The sequence below is a fragment of the Centropristis striata genome, chromosome 4 (genome assembly GCF_030273125.1).
Source record: "Centropristis striata isolate RG_2023a ecotype Rhode Island chromosome 4, C.striata_1.0, whole genome shotgun sequence".
NCBI lineage: Eukaryota > Metazoa > Chordata > Actinopteri > Perciformes > Serranidae > Centropristis > Centropristis striata.
Genome location: NC_081520.1, coordinates 3,318,001 through 3,330,382, shown reverse-complemented (window position 1 = coordinate 3,330,382; position 12,382 = coordinate 3,318,001). Strand labels below are relative to the sequence as shown.

The following is a 12,382-nucleotide window of genomic DNA, read 5'->3' as shown; positions in this document are numbered from 1 at the left end:
AAGAGTGGTGAACCTACCCTGAACACTGGATGGTGTTGAATGCATACCTTCAAAACACAAACTCCTGCCTTGATAGGACTTGCAGAGATATTAGTGCACTGCAAAAAAGCCAACTTGTATTTTTTGGCCTAAAACAGTGATTTAAGTTGGTAAAACTTGGAAATATAAATTATTGACATTTAGGGCAATAATGTAAGTTAGCACAACAAAGGAAGCCAGTTGTCTGCTCAAAAACAAGTTGGTGAGTTGTTGTTACTTATATCTTTAAGTTGGGGTTCACAACAAGGGACAATAGTCTATATACTATATACTCTTATTTCTTTGTTGTGAAATGCGGGAAAGCGGTGAAATTCGGTCATTAGCGAAAGCTAGCGGCTAACTGATGCTAGCGGCTAACTGATGCTGGCGGCTAACTGATGCTAGCGGCTAACTGATACTGGCAGCTAACTGATGCTGGCGGCTAACTGACGCTAGCGGCGCTGCTTGTTACAGCTACAAGAGCAGCCATTAGCGTGTCAATGCTAACTCAAAATTGTGGTCGCAACATTAGCTGACATTTCATAGCGGCGTTACAATCGTGCCAATTCAGCACATTGCAGAAGTTAGCAGAAGTAAGGATTAAAAGTTATTACAATGTAAAATTATAAGTTAGTACAACTTACAGTTGAGTTGACAAAAATCTGAATTCAGAGTTGAGCAAACTCAAAAACAAAACTTAAAATATTTAGTTTAATTGTCCAATTTAAAATTTTATCGAAGTTTGTTGCCTTGAAATTTTGAGTTCACCCAACTTTTCTTTTTTTGCAGTGTGGAGACATAGATTTTGCAATGCCCACATAAAATATAAAACATAAACTATATATTTTTGTTATAATAGAATCTTACTCTTAATATGACAAATTAAGTTTAAGCAGATGCAGTAAATGTATTTAGTTTAATCATAGTTTAAAAACAATATAGACAGTGTGTGTCCTCTCTGTGCATGCAAGATGCTTTGATACAATGATCATGTGCTGATATTGTTTTTAAACAATATGCTGTCTGTGATAGATAGTGACCTAGTCAATCAGATAGTGACCCCCATGCAGTGGCGGTTCTAGACCAGTATTACTGTGGGGGCCAAGGAGGGGCCAGTGTTTAATCAGAGGGGCACATTAAAAAACGGCAAAGATGATATTTAAGCATTCAAAACCTTTATTTTAGCTTATTTAAAAATCAAATTTAAGTATATTTGGAAGATACAAATACACTGGTTGAAACAATGAGACAGTTATTTTTGTACGACATTAACATTTCTCATTTTTGTGCACAATTACTTTTTTTTTATTTTGAAAGTGCAGTACAGTGAGAATGATCTTCATATTTAGCTTTTATTGCACAATTAAACTATTATACAATGTACACATTCTGGGTTCCTTTTGTGTATAATGAGATATTGTTTGAACAAAAAAATATTATTATTATTAATTTGACACAGGGGCCACAGCAGGGGCCAAGGGCTTCTTCACAGGGGGCAGTGGCCCCTGGAGGCCCCTGTGTAGAACCACCACTGCCCCCATGCACAGAGACAGAAAAAGAGACTGAATAACAGATGATTCTAACACTTATGTAAAAGGTCAGAGTTGTTGTTGTGTGTGTGCAGTTTGACCTTATTAATCAGCCTGTGATTGGCCGCCTCGTGCTGTTGGGAAATCACTGATGATGTCGCAACACGAGGAGGAGCAGCAGGAGGAGGAGGAGGAGGAGGAGGAGCATCACCCGGAATACACTCAACTTCTACTTCCTATATGTACACACACACACTAACAAACACGCTGCTCAGCTGTTTTAACTCAGCTTTTTATCTTTTGATGTACTTTTGTAACAACAAAGTGTCTCTGCGTCTTTTTGTCGTCCTGAACTTCCTCCCAGCTGTCTGTCTCACTGTCTCTCTGTCTCTCTGTCTCACTTCTCTGTTTCTGTTCCGCCTAATTGCAACATTGAGGTGTCTTTAATAAATTAATTATCACGTGACTTTCTCCACGGGGGCTCGTTAATTATCACACAGACTGGCTCCTCGTGCCGCCCGCCGCTCAGCTGTTAGACTTCCTGGACCACCGGGGACAGTCCCGGTCTGGCACCGTTACTCCTCGAGATTTAGAGCCGCGGCGGAGCCCTGACACGGGGCCGTTAATCAGCAGAGCCCTGCCCGGGGCTGCGGTGCTAACCACGGGGTGAGTGTGCTGCAGGAGCCTGTCCCACTTCACACACACACACACACACACACAGTAAACAGAGAGAGACCCGGGGTCCGGACCCGCCCCCGCCTGGTACAGCACCGCCCGCCCACCGGGACTCTCCGCCGTTAAAGCCCTGGTTGGTGGTTCATCCCGAGCGGACAGACCGATCACACCCTCCAGGACCTGCTGTCAATGTAAGTCAACCTCCTGCTCTCTTTTAGTTTTTTAATTGTGTGATTTTCTCTATGGAGCCTGGTCCGACCACATGATGTTTATATATATATATATATATATATATATATATATATATGTATATATATATTATGTTTTATTATAAGGCAGTTATGTGTTTTAAACCGCTTCCAATGCTTTGAATAAGAGCCTCACCCCGGTCACTTCAAGTCTCACCATGGATAGATACGTGTTTTCTGTTGGCTCGCCTGTAGTATCCTGCGTGCGGAATCTCATTTAAAAATGTGTCAATTTAAGGTTTTACCGCTGATTCTTACCAGTGCATAAAAAACTGAGCACAACTACTTATTGCCATTAATGATTTAAATGTACTGAACATTTCGGCATACATGCACTACACCAGCATGCACACATATTGGCGAAATTGCTCATTTTGTTAATGCTTTGCCTGTTTTTTGGACAGTAACAGGATGAAAGTTGAAGTCAAGTGTTCCTACCTGAATACATTATTAGTCCAGTTGAGTATTGGACTCAGAGAGAGATTAGTAAAACAGCTTGTAATATGGACAAAGTTTGGTTCAATGTGTTTTTTAGATGATGAAGACATTTGGAAATGAACACATACACACACACACACACACACACACACACATACACACACACACACACACACACATACATACATACATACATACGGACATACACACACACATACATACAGACATACACACATACATACATACATACATACATACATACATACATACATACACACACACACACAAAAACACCTACAAACAGACATACACACACACACACACACACATGTGGACATACACACGTACAGTCATACACATACACACACACACAATCGGAGACAAACACACACACATACATACGGACATACACACATGCATTCATACACGCACACATACACACACACACACACATACATGCGGACATACTCACGTACATTCATACACACACACACACACACATACATGCGGACATACTCACGTACATTCATACACACACACACACACACATATACGGACATACACACATACATTCATATAGACACACACATACACGCACAATCGGAGACAAACACACACACACACATACATACGGACATACACACACACACACACACACACACACACTGGAGGACAGTGTCTGTTAGAGTCAGGGTGCTCCATTGATCCGATCTGATAATCAGATTATCGTTGATCACATCAGTTTGGGGACTCTGCAGTGATCAGCAGAAACACACTGAACACTGCAGTCAACCTGCATCTTCATCATCTTCATCATCATCAGACATCAGCACTTAATGAATGAATACAGAAAAAAATGTTCTTCACTACTAATGTCTCTTTTTAATTAAAACTAGAAATTAAAATGACACCCGGCAGACAAATATGCATCATCGTCGTCATCATCATCATCATCATCATCATCATCATCATCATCATCATCTAGTACTATCAACAATTCTATTAAAGTATTGAAAGTGCAGTAAATGTTTTCCTCTTTTATCTGATGTTTTTGGATTAATACTCCCGCTGCATTAATGTGTATGTGGCATCTTTCTAAAAAATATAGAAATACATTAAAGACGAAAACATTTATAAATGAAAGCATAAATGTCTAAAAACCTTTCAAAATAAAAACATAATGACCTAAAAAATCCAGACCTTAGAAACCTTTAAAAAAAACACATAAGGACCTAAACTTCTTTTAAAAATATAGAAATGAATGAAAGACCTCATAGCATTAAAAAAATGAAGTAAAGATTTAATTAAGAAAAATGTAATTAGTTTTCTATTTTCTAAAAACTTTTAAATATACTTAAAAAAAATAAAAACATTATCACCTAAACTTCTACTAAAAATATAGATAATGATATAATATGATATAATGAAAGACTTCAAAGCATTTAATAAAATAAGTTTAACTTTTAAATAATTTTTCGGTCCTGTGAGCCTCACGTTTCTCTAAAAAGTCAGGAAAATGTCCAGCTGATCACTGCAAAAAAGGAGAGACTAAAAACACTAAATCTGAGGGAAATGATCTTGCTGCATGAACAGATAATTTCACTTGACAATATTTCTTAAATTAAGATTGTTAAATCTAGAAATAAGCATGTTGAACGCTTAAAATAAGAAATTAACTCTTTTTTTAGGAGTTTTAGATTACACTCAAAACATGTTTTGTTGAATGAACATTATTTTATTATGACAAGTGATTGCACGAAATAATTTTATCTGAATCTAGATATTTTTATTATGTTGACTGGACTTACACATTTTAAGTACATTTAAAAAATATATATTATGTAATTCTTTCTCAAATATTTTGAGTTTTCTTAATAAATCCAATCAAACCCACTTTAAATGAACTAAAATAAATTGTGTATGTTTTTTAAATATATTGTACTCTTTCAAATCAATTAAAATGTTTAAATTGTACTTTTTTTTATTCAGTTGATTCTAATTAAATATATTTTAGCTATCATACATGACAGAGAACCACAAGTCTAAACTGACAAAAAAAAATTGAAATTTGGATTAACTTAATTTTTTCGAGCTACATTTAATTAAATAAAATAACATTGTCAAAATTCTGACAATATATGTTGTATTTTATAAGTGGAGTTAAATAACACATAATTTCTATTAAAATATGCTTAAATAATATATGTAACATTCACTAAGGGTCAAAATCACTTTTTTCAGTGTAGGAAGAGTAAATTGTCAGTATTTAATCAAAACAATTAGAGATTAATAAATGTAATCATTATTTTAGTCATCCTTAAATATTAAAGTCAAGATAAAACAGGCAGGAAGTGCTACCATAACACACAATCATCAGTTTTACTGTGTAGTAAGAGCCGTGGTAAACATTAGAGACTCGTCCACAGCGACTCTGCAGATATGAATCCTGTGGTATTGATTATTGGTCCATCAAGTCCCTCCTGAGCTGATTGATTGTAGTTTACAGTCTGCAGGTTGTTGCTTCAGCAGCTGAATGAGTTTATGAACTTCCTGTTGGAGCTGAAAGGACAAACTGTCTTCAGCAGAAATACACTGAACTATCGCTGGAGGAAAACGCTGTTCATGCTCCAGGTTTCTTCAGTATTTTGGGTTTATCTATAGTCCTTATCAGACAAGCGACAGAGAAAAGAGACAATGGTCCTCATTTATCAAACAAGCGTACGACAGAAAGTGAGCGTAAAGTAGGCGTACGATCATTTCTACAAGGCTCGGCATTTATCAGTTTGGACGTGAGTGGAGGGTACGATCAGATCTCAGTCTGCTCTCAGCTCGTGTACGCAGGTTTGAGACAGCGTGAAGTCCACACGTCTGAGTCTGAGAACTGATCTTAGACTATAGTATCGATGCCTGGAGCTGATAAAACTCTGTGGTGTTTTGTTTTTAATGGTGACAAAGCAAAACATGTTTAGGCTACATCATTTATCATTAAAACATAATCCAAAAATAAATAAACCCTGCGATCGTGAAATTCTTTAAACAGAATACTAGCCGAGGATATTAAATGTTGTTGTCTCCTGCTGTTTCCTGTTGTTATTATTATTATTATTATATTATTATTATCCAGCGTCATCGTCTCCTTCACCAACGTTTCTGATCCAATAGAAACATTTCCAATCAGCGCTGCCACACACTGCTCTTACTGGGACAGAATTATTACTAAATGTAAAGAGGTGAATAATATATCTCCATCATAATAATGGCAATATTCGGATATTAAATAGATTATTAGGCTTTATATATCACAATGTATAAATTAGTTACTCAAACCTCGCCGGGAGTTTAATGCTCCACTGCTACTCTGCTGACAGCACCACTGATTTCCTTCCTTTTCACTTTTTATGCTGCCAAACAAAACTAGTTTGTTGTTGCAGCTGTTGGACGTCAACGTTTCATTTTCTGACTCAGAAATTCCTCTTCTTTTGGAATTAAAACTTAGTTTAAAACATTGTTTACCTCCTTCAACCAAAAGCTGAAAACTTCTAAGTCTGTGCTCCAAATGAAAAATATTCACTGAACTTGTTTGAGTTTATAACTATAAGTACTTTTATTTCATAAACCTCCGTCGCTGCGTATTTCTTTAATATGTCTATACTGCCCCTATTGTCATTTGTAACGGTGCACTTTGCTAATAAAGCTGACTTTAGAGGGTGAAAAAAGCCTCTTTTTGGCCGTATTGCGCCCTTCGGTGTCGTAAACTCTGGAGGCGAGCCATCTGAATCAGGTATATATTATATATATTAGGGCGTGGTATTTAAATTACGCATGTTTCCAGCCGCCTTATTTATCAACAGCCGATCATTCTCACGCTGTGGTTGGAGAGATATGATCGTTTGATAAATCCCACGTGAACCCTGTCGTAAGACCAAATATACGCTCAGATCTGCGCTGGTTTCTACGCTCGCTTGATAAATGAGGGCCAAGAAGTGTTTAGAGAAGAAGTCAGAGTGTTTTCACGTTTCTAGAGTCTCTCTTGGAATCAGCAGGTAAAACTAGACAAGGTCACTCTGTAAAGTTCAGATCTCCTCAAGGTGCTGAGATTCTCCTGCACAGCATTGATCTAATGCAGTGATTCCCAACAGGGGGGGCCCGACCCCCCCAGGGGGGCGGCAAAGATCCACTGGGGGGTCGCGAAGCCCTCTTGATTTTAAGGAGTGTAATAAATCTTTAAGGGGTTAAATATATACATCTATACCTATACATTTGAAAAAAGTCAATCTCCAAGCTCCCAACACATGGCAAGGCTTCATGCAAGATTGAATGTCTGTTTTTTCAAAAGTAATTTAGCATATAAGTGTACATATAACCTCTTAACCCTTAATAGGACACTCATTGAAATACTTGCAAATTCCAAATTTCAACCCACGAGAATATTGGAGGATATTACATACAGCCAGAATGTGTTTAAAAAAATATACGGACCCGGGGGAGGGGATAATATTTTGAGAAAAAAAGTTTACAAGATTAAAGTGTTAAAATGTGCAATTTATGAGATTTAAAGTGGTGAATCTGCGAGAAAAAGGTTGCTTTTTCCCCACTTTTTTCTCGTAAATCTGTGACTTTTTTCATGCAGATTTGCTACTTTAAATCTCTTAAATCTGCAACTTTTTTTCCTTGTAGATTTGCTACTTTAATCTAGTAAATTTGCAACTTTTTTCTAGAAAAAAATTACTATTATTTTTATTCATACTTGGCCTTAATATGCCTTCATTGTCAAGTTCTCCTCGTACGAGTCTTTCTTGCAGATTTTTCTAAATTTTTCATTTTTACATTGGAGGTCCAGGTCAATAAAGTTAATATTATTATATAAGTTACCAAATATAGTTCTTTGCCCGATAAAGAGTTAAAACCGAAAGTCCACACAAACTTGGTGTCCCTTGAAAGCAGAAACTACGCTGATTATAAAGATATAATCACTGTGCTGGGCCCCCAAAGAGGAGTGGTAAAAATGTGGGTCCCTCATGAAAAAGGTTGGGAATCACTGACCTAATGCACCAGACTCCATTCAGAAAACAGTCATTTTAACAGGAGTGTCCTTGTGTTCTTGCAGACAGAACTGACAAAGAATGAATTTATACTTTTATTTCAAGATTGATGCATTTTACTTTACAAGGAGATGTTTCATTACCTGCTTGACTGTTTCGACTGAGACTCCAATCTCCATTAGAAGCGTCATTACTAGTCCTTAAATTAGTTTCAGTATGAACGTGGACTTTAAATCATTGTTTTATTTTATGGCCTTGGTGCCCTGGCTTCTGACCTTTGTGCCCTCAAAAAATTGACAACACAAAAGTGGCCTTGCTCCTAAAATGACGAAATTCCAGGCCTGGTTCACACTGATGTATTAGTGCTGTAACAGCAGACAACAAAACCATGTTTTCCACATTAAGAATAACCTCCTGTGACCCTGCATCCTCATATGTGGACATTTCATTTTAGGTTTGCTGGACCTTATACTTAATTTTGCTTAACTATGACCTGTTGTCCTCAGTAGTCAATACATTATTCAGGATAAAAATCAGATGGCAGCATCTTGGTAAAGTCAATCAGCAGCTTATCCCCAGAAAAAAAGTGGACCAGGTACAAAAGCTGATCAGATTTTATGGTTAAAACTTGTTTATTTGTGCTTAATAATGTTTGTTGTTTGACTATTTTTTAGCAATAGCAACAAGCTACGACACTGCTAGTCAGGAAGTACTCATTTGAGAACGAATAGACTTTTACTGTCGTTCTTGTGAGGGTATAAATGTAAGGAAATAAACAGTTTTAAACACTAGTGAATTACTTGTGTTATTCAGTAAAATTAACCCTTTTTCCCCCCAAAACTAATTCCTGTTCAAAGACAATGCCTACTTATCAGGTCCTACTGATCCAAAATATCTAGGAGAAACTAACAATACATACAAAACAAAAGCTTGGGTCTCAGGAGAAAAAGGTTAGGCTTAAAAAATCTTCTGAAAACAATCTCCTTTCTATGATTTGATCCTCAGGGGCCTCTGTAGCAGTGTGAACCAACTGAAGGCTTCTGCTGTGTCTGTTTGTACTAAATTTAATTTCAAACTTTAATTTACAAAATGAAACAAGGCGTCCAGATCATGAAAATTAATTTTCTACAAAGACTCTGATTGTAATTTAAAAAGTGTAAACGAAGACTGCGGCTGTCTCTGATGATCAGAGTGTGAAATATGATTTTCTTCAGTACGGAAGAAACTGCTGACTGTTTGTTTGTGTGAATGAGCTCCTGGAAATGACTAATTAACTACCCAGAAGCCTCTGGGGCAGGGCTGCGCTGGTTATTGTCATCCCCATACCTGTGGCATATTACACGCTTATATAAACACACACACTTCACGCCACATAGAGCTCAATAAAACGGTGTGTGTGTGTGTGTGTGTGTGTGATGGATGGTGTTGTGGAGCAGCTCTGGTTCTGTATGTCCCTCCTGGGATCGACTCGCTATGCCTGATCGTTCACCACGACATGTTATCTCTCCGTCTGTCTGCTGCAGCTTCTCTCTATCTTTTCTTTCCTCTCTCTCTCTCTCTCTCCCACAGCCTTCTCTCTCTCTCTCTTCTTCTCTCAACTTTAAATGTGCTTTATGTTGAAATATGTAACATGGAGTTACTGTGGTCGACAGACTGACGCATGTTTAAGATTATCACAGGAAGCTGATTGGTTGATACAACATCCTGTTGAGAAATGGGAAATGTATGTTTCATGTCGTCCATGTTGTCATTGTCTTGTCGGTTAATGTTGTCTGTCCCACAGGCAGTTATATAAATGCATAAAATTCCTTATTTCTCACACATGATTTGATATGAACATGAAATGAAGTGATTAGATGAAGAGGTGAACAGAGAGGTGAAGGTCATTCTCAGATGAATCTCTCCACTGGTTTTACTGCTGCTGCAGCAGATTAATGGTGTGGGGCGAGAGACCCTGACACATACAGAGAGAGAGAGGTAGACAAAGTGTGTTCCAGTATCAATACTACTATACTAGGGCTGCACCATTATGGACAAAATGATAATCATGATTATTTTGATCAATATTGTAATCACCATTATTAATCACGATTATTCATCATGTTAGGGAAAACATCTGTATTTTTATTGCACTACTTATAAACAAACAATAGGAACAGTTTTTAGTGTGTGTACAGAGCAACCTGGTCTCACAGAAATCCGTGGAATAGCCACGGAATCACTCAAATTTCCGTGAAATTGACACGGATTTCGCTACAATGCAAGTTAATGACAGTCATATCCCAACCTGGTATTTTTTCCTATTTCTGGCGAGATATTCGCCACAAAGTGATTATGTACATTAACTGAGTGAATATTTAGAAAATAAAACATATATTTCTCGCTAGAAATGTAATCAAAATCCATTTTTATGTCAAAATATTGATTTTTTTTCACTAAAAATGAGAGAACTGTCCGCCATGTTTTTTGTTCCGACCGCTGGGACCTTGAAAGTCACGTGACTTGGACACAAAACAATAGGAAAAAATACCAGGTTGGGATATGACTGTCATTAACTTGCATTGTAGCGAAATCCGTGTCAATTTCACGGAAATTTGAGTGATTCCGTGGCTATTCCACGGATTTTGAGTTAAGAAAATCCGTGGCTATTTCACGGATTTCTGTGAGACCATGTTGGTACAGAGTATCCGGTGCTTGTTGTAAACCTACACACTGTACTGCTACAGAGCTAACTGTTAGCCTATTAGTAATTTGCAGACTGGACACTGAGGGGTTAACATCCCCTCCGGCTCTGCAGCTGGGAGAGACTGCTGCGGGAGGACTGTGCCGATTTGACTCGTTCTTACTCTTCTTAACGTAACATTAAGAAGAGTAAGAACGAGTCTCCAAAAATCTCCAATAACACCAGAAAATGTTGCTGGATTTGTCACCAGTCGCTTTTAAAAATAAAAATAAAAAATCGCTAAGGGGGTCTGAAAAGTCGCTAAATGTAGCAACAAAGTTGCTAAGTTGGCAACACTGCTTCGCCGGCTTTTACAAATGGTGTGTGTTGTTGTGGCGTCCAGTACTACGTTAGCGCTCTATTCAATCAGCAACCAGGCTTTTTTCAGGGGAGAAAAACAGCCCCCCCCCTGGTGGTTGGTGGACTACTGGTGTAGAAAGGGCTTGATTAGATATGCAGGAGAGCCGCATTTTAAAATGGAAATATCGCAGACGATCAGGTTAATTTAATCGTGGCGGCCAAAATCGTGATCACGATTAAAATTTGATTAATTGTGCATTTCTAGTATATTATTTAGTCTGAAAACGATTTGTCCCAATGCATTGTATTTTAAATGCAGCCTGTCAGGCACAATGCCATGACGACCCATTGTGTCACCTCCTCAACTGGATAGAAGTTTATACTGATGTAAAGTCTGAATATGATGCTCGCATGTTAAAGAGTTACTTATTCAATGCCAGCATAATTTATCCAGTGATCAAACAAGCTATAAGAAAAGATATGTTACATTTTTGAAAATGTCAACAAAACATCTCTTGGCTGTAAACGTCTACATCAGAAAACACATGATGCGACAGCTTTTTACTAGGGCCGGGACTTTAACGCGTTAATTAAGATGAATTAATTACACAAAAATGAACTTGTTAAAAAAATTGACGCATTTTAATCACACTTTTTTTTGCACCGCAGAACATTTCTCACTGGGTGAGTTTCAGGCGGACCGATTTTGTTACAAAAAACCAACGGATGGAAGCGTCGATAAGAGCATGGTTGTGTTGCTATGCAACAAGGAATTCACATCACCGCAGCACATCCAGCCTCAAGTATCACCTAGCATGGACGCTAGCTGCTATATTTTGGTAAATCAACAAAGTCTGTTATGGCCTCTGAAGCAACTGAGAGACGTTTTCTAATAGTCAGGGTTTCCAATGTTCTGAATGTACTTGAAAGTATTGTGTTTTACTTCAAAACCAAAGTATTCTAGTTTACAGAAGGTCTACCTACCTATAGGCTACCTGGATTTATGAAATATACTATATTTCTAAATATGCTATATATATGCTATATTTTTTTGCTTAAGCTTATGTATTCAGTCATTATTCAATGGTATACTAAAAATCCATATGAAAAAAATTACTTCTCACACTGGAAAAAATATTTTTATGCAATTAAAATGTGATTCATTTTGATTAATTAATTACAAAGCCTCTAAATAATTAGATTAATTTTTTTAATCGAGTCCCGGCCCCACTTTTTACCCTTGTTCTGCAATATTCTGTTATAAGTCTATGTTATTTGTCCTGTTGACAAACCCTCTGAACCCTACCGAGCCATTTCAGGGCATTATTTGCTCTTTTTACGTTTTTTTTTAAAGATATTTTTTGGGGCATTTTGTAGCTTTATTGACAGGAGAGATATTGAGAGTGAAAG

General features: G+C 37.4%; 1 protein-coding gene across 2 annotated transcripts in view; it reads left to right on the top strand.

Annotated features, from left to right (window-relative positions):
* Nucleotides 1-1,744: 1,744 nt before the first annotated feature.
* LOC131969965 (interleukin-1 receptor accessory protein) overlaps nt 1,745-12,382 on the top strand; it is a 43,839-nt gene continuing 33,201 nt past the window's right edge. Inside the window, exon 1 of one of the 2 annotated variants that reach the window (XM_059331201.1) lies at nt 1,745-2,413. In XM_059331201.1, coding sequence (XP_059187184.1) covers nt 2,412-2,413 — 2 coding nt within the window. In that variant the 5' untranslated portion in view covers nt 1,745-2,411. Of the gene's footprint in view, nt 2,414-11,352; nt 11,812-12,382 lie in introns of those variants that run through there. The other variant, XM_059331200.1, reaches the window with a different exon arrangement.